The sequence below is a fragment of the Cibotium barometz genome, chromosome 36, assembly GCF_041138505.1.
Source record: "Cibotium barometz isolate CiBa-2024 chromosome 36, ASM4113850v1, whole genome shotgun sequence".
In the NCBI taxonomy this organism is placed as follows: domain Eukaryota; kingdom Viridiplantae; phylum Streptophyta; class Polypodiopsida; order Cyatheales; family Cibotiaceae; genus Cibotium; species Cibotium barometz.
The window spans coordinates 25,308,578-25,334,604 of NC_141081.1; the positions used below are offsets into that span (position 1 = coordinate 25,308,578).

The 26,027-nt window shown below is 42.1% G+C and overlaps 1 protein-coding gene across 1 annotated transcript in view; it reads right to left on the bottom strand.

Annotated features, from left to right (window-relative positions):
• Positions 1-13,547: 13,547 nt before the first annotated feature.
• Positions 13,548-26,027, bottom strand: part of LOC147617694 (uncharacterized) — a 63,676-nt gene continuing 51,196 nt past the window's right edge. Inside the window, exons 3-4 of the mRNA XM_086775942.1 lie at positions 14,592-14,888; positions 13,548-14,462 (exon numbers count right to left, since the gene is read on the bottom strand). Of these exons, the coding sequence (XP_086632068.1) occupies positions 13,650-14,462; positions 14,592-14,888 (1,110 nt within the window). The 3' untranslated portion in view covers positions 13,548-13,649. The remainder of the gene's footprint in view (positions 14,463-14,591; positions 14,889-26,027) is intronic.

Below are 26,027 nucleotides of genomic sequence, written 5' to 3' on the forward strand. Positions count from 1 at the left end.
TTTATTTCCAAAATGGCCTCCACCTCAGCCTTTAGATGATGATCTCTCTGCCTCTACTTATATCTTAGTAGAAGGCTTGCTCATTTGAATTTCTAGAGGATGAACCTCCCCCAATATTTATGTCCTCTCATGAATGAGAAGAGAAACTAGTCCCTAAAAATCAAGAAAGATCTCTCGAACCCCAATGGAGGTGTGAAATTGTGTGTATTCCTTTAGTAAGTAATCATTTATATTTAGTTTTTCTTTAGTCGCATTATGTAGCTCCTGCTTTATCTTCACCAAGGTTGTACGTCTTCACCAAGGTCTGCAAAGCCTCCTTAGGCATTTGTGCATCTTATATATGCACGATCATAGATTTTTTCACACTAACATACAACCAATATAACACCTTTCTAGCTCTTTCATGCCATGCTTTAAATGCCTACACTTGCTAAGGGGCGGGATTTTCTTCACTAATCTCTGGCTCCTTTTCATCACCTATGATGAACTCCCAATATCCTTTTCCCATTTGAACTTTCATGCTTGGAAGTTATTCTTATCCAGATTTTTGCTAATAATTTGAGACAAGCTATATCAGACATCTTTACTTGTAGCACCAACTTACCGAATTGTGCTTTTCCAAAACTTCTACACTTGTAGTAAACCTATAATCTTGAACACTACGGTACTATTATGACGAAGTAGATTTGGTGTCACATGCACATGGGGGATGGGGCCTAGACACTTGGGTTTAGAGTCATTTACATATGTGTCTTTGGGGGCCTTGGGCTATAGGATACATTGGGCTCATGGGCATTGTACATACACTTATGATCATTTTGACTAACATCTTTCTTGGAGCTCTCATGCGCAAGCTTTCATGGTGGTGAACTTCTCCCATATGAGATGTGAGAATGGTGATCCATACCCATATTGTCACTCCATGCCTTGAGTGGCGAACCCTAGTTTCTTGCAACTATAAATCTATTTACAGCAACTATATATGAACTAGTCACATCAACATACATCCACCACATCAACTATATGTGAACTAGTCATATTAACATACATCCAACAACTTATAACACTTAGATTCTCTACATAGACTAACCAAAGTTTTGCTACAATTTTGCACTTAACCAAAAATTAGGCATACACGATCAAAATTGACACTTTCACAAAGTGCTTGTGAAAATCTTGTAGAGCCAAAATAGGGCCCAAAATGCACCAAAAAAACTCAGTTAACATGGTCTTCTCCCCTCACTTGTACCAATTCCTTGCTTGCCTTGTGCTTGCCTCCTTATCTCTCACATGAATTGGAGCTCTAATATCATAAAGAGAATGCGGGGGAGAGAAAGAGCTTAAGTTCCTTGCAAGCAAACACAGAGAGAAAGCCACGAGAGAGATGGATGATTAAATTTTCTTCTATCTTCTTCTATTCTCTACAACCATTAATATAAAGAGATAAGCGTACATACTATAAGAAAAAGTACTCTTCTACTATAACATATAATGGTTGGTCCATAGTGTGAAACTAGACTATATGAGCTGGTATAACTATACCATACTCTAGTAATCCAAATATGGATGTTACATAGTATGTTATGGTAGCATATCAACCATAATCACAACAACCATGCTAGTGGCATAAGTACGAACACTATCACCTAGGTGGGTCATCAATGTTCAGAGCACTAGTTAAGCTTGATATCTCAACAACATGGGACACCTTCACCTACATTGGTAGGTGGTAACTCATACTCTAGATCTTCCATTTTCTCATTGACATGTGTATCTTACACTCTTACCTCTTCCATAAGCTTCTCAATGTCTTCATCTTGGAAAATAATAGTCTTTGAACAAGGAACAAGTTATATGACATGTCACCACTTCTTGGCATGTATGTCTGGTGGAAAACTACAATCTATTAACAACAATAAGGGGGACCGAGTGTTTAGCTTGAACATATAATGTAAGTCTGTAATGATACATTTTTAATAATGTTATACCTAGCCACAATGTTGAGTCTATTACCATGATCCCAATTGGATGCCTTCTCATAGTTGCTTGAGAATCGTGACACACCACATCCTTGAACCATTTAACATCCAATATGAAGACATGACCATGACCATGACCCCACAATCCTTGAACCATTTAACATCCAATATGAAGACATGACCATGACCTTCTCATAGTTGCTTGAGAATCGTGACACACCACATCCTTGAACCATTTAACATCCAATATGAAGACATGACCATGACCTTCTCATAGTTGCTTGAGAATCGTGACACACCACATCCTTGAACCATTTAACATCCAATATGAAGACATGACCATGACCCCACAATCTTGTGTATTTCTCTAGAAGTCAATTCTAATTGTGCAAAAATGCTTTCCTTTGGACCACATAGTATTGTAAATGGTACATTACAAGAACACCAAATAAACAACATATACAATAACTAAAGAAATTGATCCATGGTCTACCCTCTTTCCTTGCTCCGTGTGGTACATAGCCGACCATGCATTCATCTTCCTCATTGCTCAATAATCTATGCATGGAGGAATCCACTATAGAGAGATACTTCAAAATATATACAAGTGACTCTTGCACCATTCAACCTACCATGCTCCTCCAATCATGATCTTTGCCTAACAAAGTCCTTCAATGTATTCATGAACCTCTCAAGGGAGAACATCCATCAAGCATGCACTATACAACACATGACCACCTCATCCACCACCAAGTTTACCACTAGATGCATTTGACTGATCTTGGAAATTTTTCCTTAATCAAACACATTGCCTCCACTGTCAGTAAGCAAGCTGCATCAATCGAAGATGGATCTATCTCCTTTAAGATTATGTGCCTATGAGAAATATTAATCATCATTGTTATGCACTCACCACCAAAAGAGGCTCATCACACTAGCATTGCACTCACCACCAAAAGAGGCTCATCACACTAGCATTGCACCATCCATTCCTTTTTTGGAAATTGAGGAACTCTAGAGTGGCATGAAGGATTGAATATGCACAAACCTTATATAGTGGAGTCCTTGTTGCTTCTCTCGTGAGAGCGCTTCATTGGGCATGACACACTCTTCTCCCTACTCTCATACCTCTTGAAAGAAGTTGTTAACCATTTCCTCCATTCCTATACCATCCGATGTCATGTTGTCATTCGGTGTGTCATGTCGTCATCAAAATCATGCTTATTTCTTTGGTTGTAACATGGAATTTGTTGATGTATTCTCAACCATGCACTCTTAGTGAAGTCTATGTTTCCCTCGTTCATCAACCACTTGTCATTAAGTAAGAAGGCATTGACCCAATCATCCTCTGATCCACTTGTTGCTCATCTTCATCCTTCAATGGTAGCATGATGAATCAAATATATAAGATTAACCATACATGGAAAAAACACATGCCATTCATTTGTGATCACTTGCTCAAAACTCACCCGAGACAAGTAAACTTGATGATGTGGACTTACTCCACCAAATTCCTCTACGTGTTCCATTGTGATTTGACGAAGGTGCACAATCATCTGTTGCAAGGACATCGTATATTTTCCCTCAACCACTTGTCATAGTTCCCTCTGCAAGACGAGTATTAATGGGATTGTCATTGTTTGCCGCGACGAGGATGGGATCATCATCATTTAGGGATGATGATAATAAGGTGGTAGCACCCTATGGTAAAAAAACAAGTCTTTTAAATGTGGCATAGGAAGTGCGATGTGTACTCAAATTTATCCTTTTTTTGCAATGTGCATATGGCCTGACTAGTGGCTCATAGTTGTGGTGTTAGTCAAGCCCAATAGCCAGGCCTATACCCAAGCGAATAGGCATGTAGCGAGGCTAGTAGCACACTCATAAAAATAAACAGGGGCTGTGGCACCATCTTATTGTTTTGATGTGGCAACAAGAATATTGTCGACACCTTCATCCCTTCACCTCCGCCCCTTCAACTGCATCTCAACCCTCACATCATCTCTTCATACCTCATCTCCCTCTTCTCATATCCCTCCTTGGTAAAAACCCTCACCTCATCTCCCTTAACCCTCAACTCCATCCCTCCTTCACAAACCCCTCATCTGTCTCCTCTAATCAAAATTTAATGCTACTTCTCTCTCTCTCTCTCTCTCTCTCTCTCTCTCTCTCTCTCTCTCTCTCTCTCTCTCTCTCTCTCTTACAAGCATGCAACACATGAAGGTATGTGCTTTTTAATGTAATGATTATGCATGTGATTAGGGTTAAGCTCATCCTTACCTCCATTTGTGAGAGTGACCTCTTTCTATTGCCCTTCTCCTTCTTTTACTTCTCCTCTTCAATCTAGTTTTGCTTCTCCTCCTCTTATAAGTAGGGCATATGTGGGATTATGTTTTATCTCACCTAATATTTGACTTTTTAAATTTTATACAATATTTTCACATAAGGTGAGAAACCCTCTCCTCTACATAAGGTGAACAACCTTTTGATCTGTTTTTATGCAATAAGCTTTATGTTTTTATGGATTACAATTCATGTGTTTGTAAGTCTCTGTTGTTCACCTTGCCCTTCCTTTTGAGGTAAGCTCTAAACCCTTTTTGTTAATGTTACACCCTCACGAGCTATGGGATTTTTTTTTTCATGTTACTAGACTTATGCATAGGGGGCTCTATGCATGTATGATAGAGCTATGCATGCTCTAATATGCATATTAGAGCATACATAGAGCATGCATAGATCTACTATGCATGCATACATATGTATACTCTATGCATGCATGCTATGCATATGCTTGTTAGAGCTATGAATTCTCTATGAATGCTCTAATATGCATGCTTAGATTATGCATAGATCATGCATAGCTCTAATATGTATGCATAGAGAATATGCATACATATTAGAACTATGCATGCTCTATCTATGCTCTCATATGCATATTAGAGGAAACATAGAGCACGCATAGCTAGTACGCATGCATGCATATGTATACTATGCATGCTCTATGTATGATCTGATATGCACACATAGCTCCAATATGCATGCATAGAGAATGCATTAGAGGCTTCTATGCCTCTGCATTTCCTCTACCCTTTACATTAATATTTTTGTAGGTTTATGGTTCTGATTACATGTTTTTTTATTTTTTTGTTATGTGGTTCTTGATGGTTGTAGGTCTTCTTTGTTTTGGTCGAACACCTTACCCTTCCTATTGAGGTAAGCTCTAAAACCTAAACCCTTCCTATTTAGATACATCCTTGGGTGCTATGAGAGATTTTTTTTCATGTTGCTACTAGTATGCATAGAGGGCCCTATATGCATAAGGCTCTACGAAGCCTGTACACATAGATAGATTTATTTAGGTTATTGCTTGGGTGATCCTTCTTAGAGAAAACATCGAACATTCATAGCTCTAATATACACATGGACTCTATGTATGGACTAAAGGTGGGAATGTTATTGATTGAGAAGTGTACAAGCCAAGAGCATGCATATTAGAGCTATGCATGCTCTATGTACTAAACCTGGGAATCTCACAAGTAAAAAAATGTACAAGCCAAGAAACCTACAAGCAAGGAATCCCACAAGTGGCATTTGTTTACATGCCGATTATACATAGACAATGCATACTATTTATGTTTATGCATGGGTAGATAGAAAAGAACTTACAGCGTGCGATGTCACATGTGGAGGAGGAGTAGATATTCCAATAGTATTTATAAGTATTGCCTTGAATTGTATATTATCTTTTAAGAACAAAAAAGATTACCCTATAACAACATAAAATCAATGTTCATTGTTTTTATGCCTACTGTGGCTTGAAGCATTAGATGCCCCCCTATAAGATTATGAGTTCCCATTACAACAGGGTTTGGTGAGGGTGAAAGAAGAAGGATAGATTATTATTTTTAGAGGCCCTACTTAGCAATCATGGTAGGTAAGTACATTCCCAAACCTATACCCTCTTTATTTTTTCTAAATTGTATTTCACTTGTGTTATTTTTGTTGTGTTTTAGTATCATGTTACTATAAACCGTGTTTGTGAAGCCCCTACCTCCTAATAATAAAGAATAATCACAACAAAAGACTAGGCTAAGGGTAAAGAGACTCACTCGAGGCCTCCATATGTCAATATCCCATTGTTTGGCAATCTAACAACTTTATTTACGTAGTGAAAACAAGATATACACTAATCATGATACCCGTAATTACAGGTACAATCCTGCAAATTGTGGTATGGTTGTTGCAGCTCTTTCTACTACTACCCAACCTTTAGCACTCCTTGCGCCACACACTGTGAGTAGTGGAGATCCTATGTCTCTTACTGGGACTTACGCCCTACTGCCTAGAGGAATTCTTAAGTTACCGGAGACACCTCCTTCTATTCTAGGACCTCAACCTATAGCTCTTAGCATGACATCCATGAGACACATGGAAGCAAGACCATTCATTGAGGATGTCACCAATCGACACTTATATGCCTGAACTAGATCCTGGAGAGGGATTTCCAGGATACAACTCCTACTCAATTTTGAGTATGAACTCAGATGTAGAGTTTTTAAGGATGCTTGACAATACCTTGGCGCCCATTTACAAGATGTCAACCTTTGGCATGCATGGTTGTGGGCAACCATGCATGGTTGTGGGCAACCAATGGGTTATAAGGCACGAGAAATGAACTCTACAAACCTTGGCCAACCCTTGGCCTGCTATACATGTGGAGAAGCACACCTCAAAAGAGATTTCTGCTATCGAGTATCTATCGAGGTAGCCAAAAATATCTCAGAGTTGTCACGATGGTGTCTAAGTTGCGGCATAACTCATATCATTCAGGACTACCCCAACAAACCTCCCCCAGAAAGTGACCAAGGGCCCACAACCCAATTGAACATGTTGAGTGCCCTAAGAGAAAAACAGCTCTTCAGTGATCACTGATGCACTCATCCTCACATGAGCCTAGACCAAGTCCACGGCTCTTCATGGCTCAGAGGACAAAAAGAGTGACAAAATCTTGCATGCTTCTAATAAGCATTCGAAAGGAAAAAAGAAGCAAGAAAGAAAACAACATAAGAAGTCTAAACCCTCCCCATAGAACGAATTTCTAAATCTAAGAAAGCGGGTAGTGTGATGACAATGGGGATACAAGGACTTCTTATTTCTCAGAAGATGCACCTAGGAATAAAATTCAAGATATGGCTCAAAGAGCTATAACTGGAAGACCTCAATGGAATGGTCTACAAGACCTTCCAAAGAAACTGGCACAATATCCCAACCCCATTGAGGAAAGAACTAGGTTCACAACCGCACATGACTTGGTGAAAAAGACTCAATACCAACTAGAAGGACCCCTAGGCCCAGTTATGAAAGCCCTTATAAATTTGTGCCTAAGGTAGCCCTTGACCCTATCCTAGAAGGTTCCAAAGAAGGGAGTATGTTGTCTCCCCCAAAAAATTGTTATAAAGAAACAGAATTTGTGACCATGCCCATGAATGTTGGAGTTAGTGTAAATATGGAAATCGAGACGACATGGGAAGAAGCTACGATCCACAAAGTCAAATGAATCTACCTTAAGGAGCAAGCAAAACCTTCTGTTGCTTTGCTATCCAGGTGGTTGAATGATTCTTGACCAAACTCTTTGAATACTCTCCCCTTGTACTTAGGTTCGGAAGGAGAAATCACTTCAATGAGAGCGCTTGTCTTTGGACAGGCAAGAAGACAAAAGGATACGATGGGAATGCAATAATGTCTGCTCCTATCACACTCACAGTGGGATAATTCCTGTTAAGAGGCCCAAGCTTTTGGCAAGATATACGAGAATGGATGGATGAGAAATTTGACTAGTATCCTAAAGATGGGTCAGACATGGATTTTGAAGAGAGTATTGCTTTGATAGTCCCAGTATCACCTGTAAAAATGTTCCTATCCACAAGTTTGGCAAGTGCTTTGAGGGTGAGGATCTTAATGCCACTTTATCATTGAGATTGAAAGACAAGACATCTACAACAATCCTATATGTGGGAGCTGGTGTCAGCATAGCCACCTCAAAAATTGGAGTCACCATCCTATAAGAAAAGATCCTATTGACGTAGACTCTGCTATCACTACAAAGTGGACTATCAAGGATCGGCGGGCTAGGAATGTTTGCATTTTTGAAAAAGTCCAAACAGATGATATGTCATGTGTTGAACTGAATTTTGATGCCACAGGTTTTTTTGAGCCAAGGGATGATGAAAATTGGTTGCACATCCTAGCAACGATTGATACGGTACCTAAAATAGGAGGTTCTCTCTTTTGTAATGAATCCAGGATAGAAATATCTCCTATCATGACAATGGATGCTATTGTAGATTTAGAGATCCCTATTAGGCTATACCAAGAATTGAGTCTGCGAAATCAAGAGCTTGAAGCCTCCTTAAAAAGAAAGCAAGACACCTTAGTCGAGCTCCGAGCATCTATTGGTCGACTTGAAAAGTTACATAAACTTCAAACGACAGATGACCATCCAAAAGACTCTAGGAAGAAGAAATTTAAATCTATCAAGATTTTAGTAGAAAAACCACCAGTCAACAAAACTGAACATGACTAGCTTTGTTATATAAGGGCCATTGAGTCCCACAAAATTTTTAAACAAACTTGGGAACCCAACAAGGAGGAGGGAACAATATCTATACAAACGCTTGTCTTCTTAAGTAAGACTAAAACTCCTTCCAGTCCACCCAAACTGAAGAACCGATCAAGCTCAGTCGTTCAACTAAACAAAAATGGAACAAAGAGTTGACTTTGAAGGACCAAGAAGCCAAGGCTAAAATGAAAGCCTTAATGAAAGAAGAAGAAGAGGGAAATACTAGACCGGTTCCTAATCATTTTCACAATTATAACATCAACGAACGAACGACGATGAGGACGAGCTCATTCAAAGTGACAAGGCGAAACAGACTCCTAGTGACAACCTTACGGAGGTCTTTGAAGGGCATGAGGGTACTAAGGAGGTAGACCTAGCTGAACCTGAAGAGCAGCCTAAGCCGATATACATTGCAAACGGCCTAGACCCTAAAGAGGAAAAAGACTTAGTATGTCTCCTCAAATAGTTTCACCATGAGTTTGCATGGTCCTATACTGACATGAAAGGTGTGCATCCTTCAATTATTATGTACACAATCCCCTTTGTGGCCTAACAGTTAATCCCAATATGAAACGTTGATAGGTGCAAACACAACGTACACTCACCACTACGATGAGAGTATCATTATACACACGATTAGCATGGTGTGTACTGCCACTTGTTACACTTCAATTAGCATGGCATACCACTCGTTAAACTTCAATTAGCATGGCACACATCAATTGCATATACCAATTGTTACGCTTCGACCGTGTGCAATTGTCTAGTATAGTCCACTTGTTTCACTTTGACCACAATACAGTCGTCAAGCATGGCACTATTTGTTACACCTCAACAATATATACCCATCAAGAATGGTCTCAAGCTATACCAATAACACTAGGTAACTAGTATTTAATGTGGGTCACCCATGATACCAATTCACTAGGATGGCACATTGGCATTTGCGCGTCCCCATCCAGCTCAAGGGTGGACATTATTTTAACAATATGCATGCCATCTAGATGATTATAAATATATTTGTATGGCGTAAGAAAACCATGCGGGAGATAAAGAGTGTTTTCATGAAGTTTAAGATATGTGTGGGTGTTGCATGCCTTAACCACCCTTGTGTTTGGAACCATTCACTGACCTCACATGTCTTAGTGCCCTTGTCAAAGTCCTTTAAGAACCCTACACATAGTTCCGAGGTGATGTACTTTGGGAGCTTTTGCATGTTTGTGTAAGCCCATGACTTGCAACCTTGCCATAACATCAATGCCTTCTAGGAATAAGAGGAATTCCTAAGAGTGGTACTAAAAACAAGCTTTGCATTTTGGGAGCATCACCATCCTACTGCACGCACAATGTACCCTAAACTTGGGTCCATGTATGGACCCGAGTGTTTCTTCTTCGGTGTCTTTGATGTAATCTTTGTCTATCTTCTCCTCTTTGGCTTATTAGGTGTGGATACCTTCTCACCCAAAGTTAATGGATTCAGGGATTCATATTCAAAGGAACTTTCTTCTACTCTCTTGGGATCCATCCTAACTTAGGAAGGTAAAGCTCTTTAATGATGAGGATGGTGATGCAGATGATGGCATAATAGAACTATTCACAGAGAGATCGAAAATAGTGGAGAAGGAAATCACCTCTAGATTTAAATATAATGAACTACACATGGAAGCTAAAAATAAAAGCATGGTAGAATTTTTGAATTGCATGATTGATATCCTGATAGATAGTGCCATGATTTGGTTGGTCATTGAGGAGTGTACTTTCACGCTCATGAAAACCCTTAGTTTTTTATGGCATGAAACATTTTAGTGATTCGTTTCCTTTTGGTTTTCACCCTTTCTGATGTTCAGAGAACTTCTTTATCACCTAGGAAAATAAAAATGATAATAAGTATTAACAACCATAAAAACGCATAGTTTTTAACAACATAAAGGTCATTAGTTTTTCATGGCATTAAAAAACTCTGATTTGTATATTTTTTGAGTTTAATGATGTGTGCAAATCATTTTCTCCTTCAACTTTCACGGTGTGAAATATTGGAGTTGAGATCAAGGCAGAAACACATACATAGATGTAGCAAGCAAGGAGAGATGAATGGAAGCATAACACTCAGAGTAGATTGATGAGAATGAGTGAAGTGACATGATAAAGTTACTACACATACTCATAAGAGTTTATACATATACTTGGGGACCAAAACCTTCTAAAGAGGGAAAAAAATTCGATCCATTATTAGCTTATGTCCACACACCACTACCATATAAATGGTTACAAATCCCTACCTAGTGGTGATGTGATTATGTATAGGGATCATGAAGCTTATCAATCCAAGAATGGCAATAAGCCAAAAGATTTGTGAAAATATTCAAACTTTCCTCATGAGAGAAACTTTATGAACATATCTACCATATTATTGTGTGTAGAGACATAAGCCATCTCAATGAGCTTCTCCTCGCGATAATGATAATTCACCTCAATGTTCTTTGTTCAAGCATGAAACACTCGATTACACTCTAGCAATCAGTGAAGATGGAGGTGGGGGACCATTGTCTGACACCAAGATTTGTCGAAAAGCATCTAAGCCATACGCACTCCTCACTTATTGTTGTAAAAGTTACCTTGTACTTAGCTTCACAACTCCAAGTGGTGGTCACTGTGTCGGTTGCTTCTTGCTGAGCTATGAAATACATGAATCACTAACATAAAAGCAAAAGCCACTAGTGGCCATTCACGTGTTATAACATCCAACCCAAATAGAATCACTGAAAGCATGCAGCGAATATCACCCCCCTTACCATAGATTAGGCCAAGGGATTGAGTGCCCTATAAGTATATGAATACTCGCTTGGCATCCTGCTAATGCTTACTTATGGGACTCTGCAACATGGTGAACTAGAAGATGTATAGCCTTATATTACATAAAACAACATATTAGATAATTTGAAAAAAATCCCATTCCCATTTGAAAAATGGAAGCATGGTGAACTTGTCCAAAAGTTTTATCAAACCCCCTCATGTGACATATCATTGAAAAGATCTTGAAGAGTAGAATTTAGATCTACAATCTCCAACAAATTTGGATTTGACATGTTTAAAATATATCCAAAAATTAAATGGAGTGGTTGATTCCCAAAATATGAGATTTTTCCCAAATGATCTAATATTGACTTATAGATAGATGAGACACCAAACTGTATCCTAGAGATGCTCAACAAATGGTTTACTTGTATCTTAGAGACTAACACCTATCTCTACTGGTTTAGTAATAGGCTTAAAGTCTTCAAGACCAAATCATGTAACCAATCTTTGTATGTACTTTTATTGCAACATTACAATATCATCATGTTGTATAAACTATACACCCAAATAATAATGCAACAAGTCCAAATCTGTCATCTCAAATAACACATGAAATTCAATCTTGAAGGTTGAAATCTTCTCCTGATTAAAAACTATGAGAAGCATATCAACGTGACAATGATGACCAAAAAACAATCTTTACTCCTCTTTACATAGAGTACTCTCAGTTGGACTATTGCAAATCTATTTACAACTAAATAAATCAAAGCCTCATGCAAAGAATCATTCAAGAAGACAGTCTTGATATCCAACTGCTGTACATTCCAACAATAATGCATTGCCAACAATGAAAAAATACACTTGATTAGAGTCATACAAGACACGAATATAAAGGTCTCATCATAATCTTTGCCTTCCTCTTGAGCATAACCCTTTACAACAAGACTTGCCTTAGAGTGATCAATGCTACCATTAGCTTTGCGCTTAAGCTTATAAAAGTACTTCGTACCAATGGCCTTTTTACCAGAAAGCAAATCTATTAAATACTAAGTGTTATTTTTCAAAATTGAGTCATATGGCTTGCATCCAAAGATCATTTTCTAGTGCTTCCTCAAAGAAAACAAGTTTCTCTTTAATACACATCCTAACAATGAGAGCACGATGTGCAAAAAAATGAGACATGATCAGAACTTGCATATCTTGCTATGTAAAAGAGCTACTAATTTGTTAATCCCGAAATGCATGCTCTTGCATACTTGAATGGTTGCCTTTTCCTAATCCCCACTATATCATCCACAAGTTCCTCATCAATAGACTGATAAGTGGACTAAACTTATGTAGTGATGTTGGGATTAATTGTAAGAGCCTAATTAATTGTATATAACTAACATGATTGACGTCATTGAGTAAAAGGTTATCGGCACTATGATAGAGCCCACTAAGACATCATGTAAGATTATACATAAAGCATATTTATTGTTTACAGTATTAAACGAAGTTGTCATTTACTTGGCCACGTGCTAACATTGTCATCATGTTCACCACCGATGTTGTTAGTTGGGACGTGCTATACTTTACACATGAGTGCCATTATTTATTGTTACAACCTTGGTTATTCTTGTAAGAGAGACAAGCCCAATTTTGTAAGGAAGTAGTCCTTTCACATCCAAAACTAATCAAGCAATCAATCACTCATACATGACGCTCATCAAAACATAATCGTATGCATGCTAGAAAAAACAATCCTTTAATGTATTTTTCAATGTTAACAATTGAAAAAAAAAACAATCAAAATTACCATGCGGAGTTAGAGGGTTAAGATTAAGAAAACTTTAGCTTTAAAACTGGTTGATGAGTAGATGAATGAAGGAAAGCGTGGCAATGGTCAAGGCATTATTAATTGAGATATAGTGCTATGACTAAGAATAGCAACTTGTGAAATCCATAACATATTTGAAATGAACTTCCACTTATTTGTACTCTAGGATCATAACATTATTTGATGATGGTTTAGAGCCCACTCTAGGATCATAATATTATTTGATGATGGTTTAGAGCCCATGGTATTGAGGCATCATGAACACTACTTAGATGAGTTCAAAGGAATGTTGAAAGTGCTAAATTTATTTTCATCAAAACCCACTATCAAGAACATGGTTGAAATTAAATCGATATCAGAGAAGAAAAACTGCATGCATTATTATTGATTAGGGGGAGAGGAGAAACACTCTGAGACTCATTCATGGATCACCCTCTTAATGCGAATCAGCAAGGCTCATTGCCTCCTTGATTTCGTCATTAGAAACCCATTTCAATACATCAGATGCACTAGCTTCAAGCTTCTTGGAATCCTGCGGTGATTCCACAAAAGGAGAGCCAAGTTCTCCCAGCATCGAGCTTAAGGCCCCTTTCAGAACCCTGTTGTCTTGAGCAACATTGAGTAGGAAGTCATCACCAGTAATGACTACCATCTTCAAATCATCCGCCACCTCCTTGTCATCACCCACACTAGTAAGCCATTCAATCAAAGCAGCTTTGGCCCCTCCCACAGAGAGACCCCTTACATCAAGAACCCAATCTATCTCATGTAATTGAGGTCGAGTGTATCCTGCATGGACCTCCCTTGCCAAGCCCAATATCCTTTTGGCCAAGTCTTTGAAACCCTTTTTCCAGAAACATTCCATAAATGCATTATAAACAAATGCCTTGGCTTCAAGGCTGTCTGCCTCTTTCCATTTCTCAAGAAACGAGAATACTGCTTCTATACGCTTGGGCTCCAGCTCGTGATTTTCCACCTTAGTGATAAAAAGCGATGTCAGCAACTTGCAGACCTCCAGCTCACTTTCCTGTACTGCCCTCGCCAACGGAGTTAGCTTGTTTTCTAGAATACCAAAAGACTGAATCAGCAAACCATGGGCTGCTGCATCCAAAGTTACCCCTTCCTTCTCAATTTCTTTGAGTAGAGCAGCTGCATGACGATACCAGTTACCCTCCACATAGAGTGCTAAGGCAGTCCCATAAGCTGCCTCTGTCATCTGAACCGGAGCTTTCCTCATGGTGTTGTATATCTGCAAGTTGCAGAGACGATCAATACTATGCTGACACAATGGAGAGTCTTCAAGATCTTCTAGAAATGGTGAGCAACATCTAAAACTTTCTGATCTCAAAGCCTACATGGCACTTAATTCTAGTGTTACCTTATGCCCTTCCCTTGTCCAGTTGCGCTTGGTATAGCAACGAATTATGGTGATGTATGTGTGCAGGTTAGGTTGAATCTTCTCCTTCCGCATTCTCCTGTATAATTGTGCTGCTTTGTCAAATTTCTCCACCTGCGCCATTGCAGAAATGATGGAGCTAAAGGTAACAACACTGGGCCTGTAGCCATTCTTACGAATCTCTTCAAAGATTTGAAGCGCATCTTCATGAAGACCTTGTTTCCCGTAACCATCTAAAAGCATGTTAAAGGCTACTATAGTTGGCTTGATGTCCAGCACCTGTGAATGACAGCTCCCCCCAACACACAAAAAAAAACAACACTTTCAATTAGATCATGATGTTTGACCATTCATTGCAGTGGTCTTATGATGAAGTAATTTAAATATGGAAGGCAGGAACTGTCAAGAAAAGATATAGAAAGTGTGTCAGTCCAACCACCCCTTGCTCTCTTGCAAGAAACACACAGATATGTCCTATTCCAGAGAGTCTACTCTTAGAATACAAACATGCAGCAATATGACGACCCTAGTGTAAAGACCAACTAACAATCATAGATAACAATCATTAGCCTAATTTCCCAAAATATAGATATCAGCCACCTGTCAGCACAATTTACTTTGCCTCATGGCCACAGGATATTGCGCTGCAAAATACGAGCATAAACTAGCCACAATTAGTATCAACGCTGCTGAGCAAGATACCACTACACTTCAGGACCCATACTCTGGTGATGGAGGTAGATTCCTCTTATGCACAGTTGTAGGCACACCCTCCTACCTTCTTCAAAAAGAAATAACCCTGAAAACAGCCTGAATGCAGAAAAACCCTCAAGTGTCATGGTCTTATAGAAGACCAACTGATCACAATCTTGGTTGATTGTGGCAGTCGAGTTACCTCCACGCGAGTTTCCCAACAAACTCAAAAGGAGTTGACTCCACTAGACACAGCCATAGCCTGTTTTGGCACGAGCATGCACAATGTGTATCGTTAGTTTAGTGAGCCAAAAGAGGGCTTTCGTGTATGATTTCATAGTCACACCCTTGACAGGTGTAGACATGATTTTAGGCATGAAGTGGTTTCGTCAGTACCAGCTTAACAATCAAGCACAACATGTGCCTAGTCATGAGAGGTAAGGCATCACGGGTATCCCACAATTTCAACTCATTTCTAGTATGCAGGAGGAAGAAACACCTTGAAATGCCCCAGGCAGCCCACAGGTAGGAAAACGCAAGCAAGGAGATCTGAAGCTAGGCGACCAGCAGCATTTACCTATACCCAACACGTAGGAGGTCTCCAAGAGGATAAGCGGCCCAGGTGCTGCCCCACAGTTCAGCAAGGAGGCCAGAACACCCTCTCTTCAAGGTGTTGTGCACACATCCAGGACTCCACGTCAGTGTCTTGGTGCTGATTAGCACCCCTGTCAGTCCCTTACACATTCAGGAATACAACAAAATAAAGGAGAGGGGGGGGCGCCTTTAAAAGGTTATTTGGGGTTCAATATGCTTTACTCTCTATTGTGTCTCTCTCTTTCACTTGTTCATGTGCTAATCATCACGTTTACGAAAGCTGAATTTCGCTCTAGTCGAGTTAACAATTCTACCTTCAAGCTTCCGCATGCATCATTGGTATCAGAGCTTTGATGCATGGTCAAAGAATTCAGCCAGAAATTTTTCCTCTTCTGTGGATTGTTTATAGTGCTTCAAGGTTACCTGTAAGAGCAGCCCACACTGGCCTTGTGTGTGGATGGTTTACTAGTGCTCCAGGCATCTTGTAAGTGCAGCCCAGGCCCCACACCCATAGTGGATGGTTTATTTGCAATCAGGAACATAATTGCTCCCACTTTGGCCACTTCTGAGGATGAGAGAGAGCAAGAAGTACAAGAGGAATTGGTAGCATCAATGGACAAAACCATCCGGAGTGGGGTGCCCATCTGGCAACCATCCCAATTAGCGTTCTGTCTGAACAGCTTTTGCGAACCGTATGCCAACAATGCTTTTGCAAACCGTAAGCCAGCTGTCCAACAGCAAACCCACACCCCGACCCCCTTCTCCAACCCCTTCTTCTTCATTAACCCACGAGCATTTTTTTGCTATGCAAAAGCTCAACCATGCTCACAAGACCGCCATGCACCAGTTGGACCTACCATTCAAGGCCCAACAATGTGACAATGAGCGGCAACAACATGTAATCGAGGATCTGCAACGAAAGCAAGCAGCGAAAGACGATGCATGACAACAAGGGGAGTATGATTGGTTCCTCTCCACCCTCGACCCCAAAAAAAACATCGGCTTCTCCGAGTGCAAGGAACCCTATGACCTTTAGTAAGTATGACGGTAACTCAACCCTACTGTTTTACATTATTGGTTACATCAATTTAAGCATATTTTTCTGCAGTATAGAGGATGGATAAGGAAAAGTTGGTTTTGGTTAACTATCATTTGAGAGGAGACACCATCGTTTGGTGGCAAGGTTGATCCTCCGCCCACACCAAGTTCGGTGTTGCAGACTATGAGTGGGACAAGTTTGTCATGGATTTGCGACGGCGGTTTTTACCGGCGTGTTACTTTGAGAGACTCGAGGACAAGTTCCAGGGTTTATGCCAGAGTTTGCAAACCGTCCTCCAGTTTGCCAACAAGGTCAGTCACCTGGCCTTATAGTTGGGAAAATATCATGCGGACAATAGTGGGCAATTCATGTATGGGCTAGACGCGCAAATCAGTGGGTGTGTCAGCCCATGGAATTCAAGGCGGCGCACAGAGTGATGAGACAAAGTACAATGGTGGAAAAAGCCTAATACCGTTAAAACCCAACTTACCCAAGGCATCGAATGCCATTGCAAAGGGCTCGGACCAATCCCCAAACCCAGACAAGGGCAGCCCCATGCCAAGCTTCCAAAGCCTCGAGCTCTAAGCCAACCACGAACACACCCAAGATCACCCTTGGCCAAAAAGCCAAAGCAGGCATGATTGGTGGACAGTTGGACCAAATGAAATGCCCATTATCAATGTGAGGGTCATTCCATGGACTCGGCATTCTTCATGAGAGGCTCCAAGCTCACAAAGGCATTTCTAAAATGCAACATCCACATCTCTCGCATGTAAGCCAGGAGGGTCATTGTTTTTGGTGCGGCACATTGGAGAACACCTCACAGACTTGCCCCAAGAAACTTCCAACCACGACTCAGGCAGTGGTTGTGAAGCCCGAACCAATGGAGCCTCCCTCATCTACCCGGTGGGGAGAATAGGATCAAAACCATAGGAGGGAACCCATTAAGAGCTGGAAGCTAAGCAGAAGGGAAACCCTCAAGCACTAGCCTTCGCAGGAGGGAACCTCCCAAAGCATGAAGATCAGATGGAGGGGACTCTAGGTATGAGAGGCATCTCACAAAGTGTCGTGGCACTTGGAGAGGCCTCCCAATTGTAGCCTTGTTTGATTGCGGTAGTACCGAAGACGCCATTGCAAAGTGGCTTGCTTAACAAGCTCGCTTAGATTTGACACCAGTAGACAGGACAGTCACCGGATTTAGTCATGGAAATGAGTCTACAATGCCATGAGTGCAACTCTGGTATTCCCGTAGGTGCAGTTTAGACGCGATTTCTTAGTCACACCCTTAGTTGGTGCGGACGTGATTTTGGTTGTAAGGTGGTTTCAACAGTTCAAATCACATATTGAATGGGATGATAATTATTTATGGGTCACAAAGATGCTACCTAGGGCTGTAATCATCCAAGGCGAACCTTACAATGCTCTTAATATGTGGTGCCAGGCAGCCAGGCGGTCGTGGTCTGGTGGTATGGGACGCCAAGCTGCACTGTTGGGGCTTGGCTGACTCATGGCAATCTAACCTCTCAGGGGTGGTTCTGGTAGGGAGCCTAGTTGGTGCGGATGTGATTTTGGTTGTAAGGTGCTTTCAACAGTATAAACCACATATTGAATGTAATATGTGGTTCGAGGCACGTAGGCGGTCACGGGACGCCCAGCCGTGCTGTTGGGGCTTCGCTGGCTCATGGCGATCTAACCTCAGACTCAGGGTGGTTCCGGTAAGGAGCCTATGGCTGGTAGGAGAGTCGCTAGCCACAAGCTATCATGATCATCAATCTCAGATTTGATGCAGGTCATTCTAACCCTTTCAGGTTTCCACGTATGTGGTCCTGACATTGGTATTAGAGCCAGAACTGTTGACATAAATCATGAGGAACTCCGAAAAGGGGAGAGAAATCCATCTCCAAGATCAGGCCGAGAGAAATCCATCTCCAAAATCAAGCCAAGGGATTGTTTCCTAAGGACGGAGGACAGGGAGAGGCCCAGCATGAAAGGGAAAGATAGTGTTAGTTGGATATGTGTGGGTCTACAAATGCGCATGAGAGGGAGACTTCTGTTAAGGTTTGGTCACAGGACTGTGACATGCTCTTTGGCTGTGACCGACTTTGGGGGCTCACGTGTAAATAGGTGAGCTACTCGTGTGAGAGCGTTTGCTTGCTGCCGAGGAGAAAACAGAAGGTGGGCTGTAGCATGCTGCTGGGCTAGCTATATATGTAAGGCCCAAAACTATCAGTGGGGGGCTGCCATACAGACTAGGCCGCCTGTAAGGGCTGTTGTACAGTCTGGGCTTTGCCCATGGTTATGGCAACGCCTTCATAAGGCTGCGAGTAGAAGCTCAGCTGGACGCACTGCAGGGCATGCTTTAAAAAGGCAAGGGCACGAAGCCAAAAGTAGTATGAATACTATTTTTTGGGCAAAAAAGAATTCAAGCACACGTTTTGCACTTTTTAATGCCTAAAAAGGGTGTAAGTGAATACTAAATTTGGAAGCTTGCCTTTGTAAGTTTGGCCTTGGAAATGCCCATCTCAACCCCCTAACATGAGGATGTGCTTGGGCACAGGTTTCTGCAGAAAAAGCGCAGCCTCTACTACAAGCATAGTGTGACCATCTTTTTTCTCTTTCTTGCAAGATTTGCCAAGTGGTCTCCAAGCACTTTTTGGACTGTTTTCTTGGCTGAAAGTTGTGATTGGACGGCTATAGCTATGGACACCCATGATGGAAGGCAGGACAAGCCTCATGACAACCAGGTTGTAGACAACTTGTGTTAGGTGAACTTTACACGCCGATAGACAACAAGCTGTAGCTATGGAATCAGTGGCTAGTAACGACTTGGAGTCAACGAAGCCATGGGGATCGCTTGGACCCTATCCTCCACCCATTGTTTTGCAAGAGGACGATTGGGAAAGTGTGGTCTAGAACCCCACATGCATGGACATAGCTAAGCCTGAAGTTGAGGAGCCATGGTCCCGATGAGCTTAGAAAGACAAACATCGTGTTCTCTCTTTGTGCCTTCCATCATGGTTGTCATGGTCTCCAAGCACTTTTTGGACTGTTTTCTTGGCTGAACGTTGTGATTGGGCACCTATAGCTGTGGACACCCATGATGAAAGGCAAGACTAACCTCATGACAACCACGTTGTAGACTACTTGTGTTCAGTGAACTTTACACGCCGATAGATGACAAGCCGTGGCTATGGAACCAGTGGCTAGTAATGACTTGGAGTCAACGAAGCCATGGGATCTCTTGGACCCTGTCTATCGTCCGCCTGTTGTTTTGCAAGAGGCCGATTGGGAAAGTGTGGTCTAGAACCCCACAGGCTTGGACATGGCTAAACCCGAAGCGGAGGAGCCATGGCCCCGACGAGCTAAGAGAGACAAACATCGTGTTCTCTCTTTGTGCTGGGAGATTCCTACTACGTGAGAAGCATGGGCTTTGCTCTCAATTGTATCATCTCATTTTCTGCATATTCTAGGATCTTGGCTGCACCTACAGTGTGCCTCGTGCTGCCTACTCCTTCTCTTTCATTGTTTGGCACTTTGTCATGGAAACAGTATCATAACACTATCATTGCTTATTGTTGGTTTACTTATAACACTATCATCGCTTATTGCAATCAGGACGTGATGATCCCCAGGACATCTCTCTAGCCATGGTCCGTTTCAAGATGAGGGCTGAGCTCAACTTAGGCTATATGGGCCTATGAGATAGAGAGAAAGAGAGGGAGAGAAACTTATTGTCATGGCCCTGTGAAAATGGAACAGTACAAGTGTGGGCATGGTGGTTGCAGAGTCAGAATATTTTATGATTCACATGGGGGGTGCCCGGGCAGAGTTTAAGATGTGTGGACATCCCTAGGTGTGAAGGGGGGAACTAGAAACATTAAATTTTAATGTTTATTAAAGTTTGCCCCTAGGCCTTAGTGGCCCTAGGGATTATTTTTGGGAAGAGGGCCACTTATGGAGAGTTTCTCTCTCTTCTCTCTCTCTCTCTTCCCTTTTGGGGAGTCGTGGAGCAAAAGGGATTCTCAAGCGTGGAAAAGCACAAGGAAGGAGGCGGCTGCTGATTTCTGTGTGTTTGCTGCTGTTTTCTTCTGCTTAATCAGCTGTACTTTCCCACGTGTGCAGTCCGTACAGCACTGTACGACTGCAAGTACAGGCTGCTGCTGAAATCTGCTGCAAGTGTTCTTCTTCTCTGCTGGACTGGCTGCGCACAGGACCTGTACAGGCTGTACAGTCAGGTTTTCAGCAAGTACAGTACTGTACGGCTGCCGTACAATGTACGGGCAGCCAGGTACAGCAAGTACAGTTGCTGCAGGGGTGCAGACAGGTGCTGGACAAGCCTGGCTACTCAGATTCAGGCGACCAGAATCAGGACAGCCGACTGTTTGTGCAAGTACAACTCCTGGCACGTATCCCGAGGTGGTACAGACGGGTACAGTGCTGATTTTCAGATCTGTATTTTCAAGGACAGCATAAGAGTGAACATCAGGAGGAGGATACAGGCAAGTACAAGCACATGTGTGAAGCAGGGTTGTGGATACAAGTGCCTGCAAGTACAAATTGGTGCTGTTGCTTCCTCCAGTGCTGTTTCACGAGCTGAATTTGGTAAGCTCCGTTTCTGTTCATCTATCTCTCTTTCTACTGCTTGATGTCTGTCGCAGATATGAGTTATCTGGCCCCTTGTGAGAGGAGGGGTATGGCAGATTGACAAGGGTTGAGACAGAGTTTGGACAGCACATGTATGTTTGAGCTGAGATGATGTATCATGCACTTGAGTTATGCCAGATGTATGACCATGGCTGGCCTGCTTAGTGATCTTGGCTGATCAGAGGGAGGCACAGTGTGTTATTGTGGAACACAGATCTGTGTGCATAGATCCTCTGTGCTGAGAAGGATTTGTGGGCCGTCAGATTGGATATACAGGTGTAAACTCTTGGCTGATCTTTGTGTTGTACTCAGCCATTCATTTTATTATGATTGAATAAAGAAATACCGCAAGGGGCGCCAAGCTTTGGGGCCAACAGGTGTCGCTGTGTTTTCAGATTTGGGCACTCTAGCTCCAATCTGTTTTGTTTCATCATCTAGACTACAAGTGGACGGGTGATTGCTTCTACCGCACTCTGGTTTTCTATCAGAGGCCGGTTTCAAGGTTCCGTCCCCGGGACCAATCATCAACTTTCTGAAGGGGGTGAGCTCGTGGTTGCTTTGAAGAAAGCCATCGCTGAAAATTCAGCAAACATGTCTGATACAGAGGAAGAGTACTTCTATCATGAAGAAGAAGAGCAAGAGACTTCTCCTGAAAGAGATGTATCTGAGGATATTTTTGTAGGAGAACAGGCTGCAGATGTTGAGCCTTATGAGGATGTAACACAGCCAGAAGATGTGCATGGTAAAGAGGATGATGATGCTCGGTTCAAAGATCGCTTGGCTAGTGTTATGGATACTTTTATGCAGCTCACTCAGAGCGAGAGATTTGCTGAATTTTTGAGATCTCGCACAGAGCCCCGCACAGAGCCCCAGAAAAAGAAGAAGAAGGTTCGTTCGAAGAATCTTCCACAGGGTCATAGTGGTGCCATCCCACAGGAACCATCTTTTGGCCAGTTTCCGAATATGCAGCATGCTTATGGTGCAAACTCTCAGAGTTCCTTCTATGCACAGCCACCTATTCCTCAGCAGAATATGCATCCAGGTTATTTTGGTGGTGGCTCGGTGTTCCAATCCATGACTGGGGGTTACCCTCAGGGAGGCATGGGTATGTATGGGCCTTTTGGAGCCAATTTTCAGCCTGGCATGCAGGGGAATATGTATGGTGGTATGCAGTCCGGTATGGCTGGAAATGTATTTGGAAGCATGCAACCTGGGATGCAAGGCAATATGTTTGGTGGCATGCAACCAGGTATGCATAATGGAATGTATGGAAACATGGCTGGAATGTATGGTATGCCTGGCATGGGAATGGGAAATGTTGACCCAATGATGGGTATGAATGTTGGGGGCAGCAATCTTGCGAAGCCACTTCCATATGATAATCTAACGCCTATGGGAAAGGCGAAGGATTACAAGGGGGAGCTGCAGTGAAGTTTGACACTTTCAGTGGGGCCAAGAATAAATTGAAGGCACTTACCTTTTTACAGCAGTTTGATGCTGCTTTTTCTGGTGGGAATTACACAGAGTCCTCAAAGGTGAGGAAAGCTGCCACTTTTCTCAAGGGCAATGCTTTGCAGTGGTGGTCTACTCTTCTTTTGCAGGGCATAGCACCCACTACATGGGTCCAATTCAAACAGGTTTTCTCTTCCGTATGGCTCACATCTACATTTGAGGTGGATGTTATGACTGCATGGCACAAGCTGGATGCTTCAAAGTGTGATAGTTTGGAGGATTATAACAAGAAGTTTTGGGAAGCTCTTCTCCCAGTGACTTCTTATCGTGCCGTACCTTTATCTGAGCAGGTTGAGAAATATTGTTGTGGGCTGCCCAAAGAGGTACGAGATTATTGTATAAAGACAAGAGTAACGAACATGTCACAGATGATTGAAAATGCTATGACAGCTAATGCGTACTCACAGGTGGTTCATCTGGGTTTAAAGGCAGTAAGAAATTGGGCAAGAAAGCTGAAAAATTTGGGCATGCTTCTCGTGATACTAAAGGGTCTTCAGAGACAAAGTATAAGAAGTTGCCAATGCCCAAAAGGACTTCTGAGGAAAGACAGGCTTTGAGAGATGCTCAAAAGTGTTTTTACTGTACTGAAGAGGGGCATATGTCATTCAATTGTCCCAAAAGAACGTCCAAAAAGGACCCTGACAATAAAGGAGAGCCCAAGCCAAAGAAACCAAAGCCTTCTGCAGGCTTAGTTCCTGATCTTGTGGGGGAGCAGCTAGGTGGTGAAGCTACAGAGTTGTGCAGGGCATGGGGCAAAGTGAGAGATCAGAATGCTTTGATCTTCTTTGACACAAGTGCTAGAGCCAACTTCATTTCACCAGATTTGGCTGGCCGATTGGGGATTCGCGCAGAGGAGATGGGGCCGTTACATGAGGCAAATATGGCTTGTCCAGGGTATGCAGAACCCGTTACTCCTATCATTGGGAAGCTTCGGCTTCATTTGCAGGGTTATGTGGACAGCGAGGAGTTCTTCATCATGCCTTTGGATGGCTGTGATGTTTTGTTGGGGATGCCATGGTGCCACAGGGTACATGCGGTGGTGGATACTTACAATAGGAAAATTACTCTGACTCATAGAGGAAAAGAACATGTATTGGATGTAAAACTCAAAGGGGAATCTGTACCTATTGTATCCGCTTCGGCGATTTCATCAGTAATGAAAAAGCATCTTTTCGCGTACTTGATTTATGTAAAGGATGCACAGGATGATGAGTCTAAGCCTAATTTGTCTATGTTAGATAAGGACAAGGCTGATTTCTTAAGTGGGTTTCAAGACTGTTTTTCCGAGTCATTGCCAGGAGAATTAGCTCCTGAGAGGCCAGAAGATCATGCCATAGATCTGATTCCTGGTAGTACTCCACCGAATAGACCGCCGTACCGTGTTAGTGCAGCCCAACAGGAAGAGATTATGAGTCAGGTGCAGGAGCTTCTAAACAAGGGGTTGATTCAGCCTAGCTCATCACCCTTTTGCTCACCTGTGCTCTTAGTGCAGAAGAAGGATGGTTCTTGGCGCATGTGTATTGATTACAGGCATGGTTAGTTAGTACGAAAGGTACGGTACGGTACGGTACGATAAAATACGGTACTAATTGGTACCTTAAAATTTTTTGAGGTACGGTACGATATTAGTACGTTTTTTTTTTTTTAAATACTTCCTAAACTTAAAAATTGTAGACAAGAAGTTACAAAATAGTAGAACCATGAACATAATGTCATCATGCCATTAGAGTACAAAATTGCTACAAAAGGATAGGCCAAAAACTCATGGCATGGGCGACCGCCAACATGCGTACATACATGATACTACATACTACAATACATCATCGATGGGCTAGAAGGAGATAGATGCCCAATGCCTAGAGAGCTATAACATATCAAAAGTCTACATCATCACCAACATCTGCATGATCATCAACATGATCACTACTAGAGTGTCCATCAAGAGAGTTCTCTGAAGAGGACTCTTCGAAGGTGGACGAGACACTCTGGGGATCATTCTCGCTAAGTAGGTTGCCATCATCATCAAACAAGGGCTCTCTAGGCAGTGGGGTATCATCATGAGGGGGCAATGGAATATCATCATGAAGGCGGGGATTGGAGCTCGAGGATCCCCGCCTCACATATGTGCGAAGGCCACCCTTTGCCGATGCCGAAGGCGGAGGCCTATGAACTCCAACTGCTCGGGCCCCCGTCCATGCTGACTCCTGGTGCTGCGAGTATCTGCTGCCACAAGCTCACTATAGAGCTCCATGAAGATTGCCTCGTCCTCCTCATCAGGCAATATGATCGCTTGCCTAATATGGCAATGGCAAGTGCACACGCTGACAAACAGCTCCCTATAGGCTGCAAATGGCGATGAATGGCTCTCTAGAAGACTGACATTGCTCCACGCAACAGCAACAACAACAACAACAACGACGACCCCAAAAAAAAAAATCGTACGGTATCGTACGAATCCGTACGGTACCGTACCGTACAACAAGTACGTACGATTTCAGTCGTACGACGTACGGAACTAAGCCTGATTACAGGGCGCTCAATAAGAATACCATCAAGAATCGATTCCCCATACCGAGGATTGATGACATCTTGGACCGCTTACAGGGCTCCACAGTTTTTAGTCGTATTGACTTGAAAAGCGGGTATCATCAGATACGCATTAGACCCGAGGATGTGCATAAGACAGCATTCCGAACCACATTTGGGTTGTATGAGTTCTTGGTTATGCCCTTTGGTTTGACAAATGCACCTGCTACATTTAACAGAATGATGGACAGGATTTTCAGACCTCATAGAGAGTTTGTGGGCACATTCTTTGATGATATGATTGTGCATTCACAAACTGAGGAAGAGCATAGAAGGCATTTGGCCATTGTGTTTGCAGAACTCAAAAACCATAGATTGGTGGTTAATGGCAAGAAGAGTGAGTTTTTCTT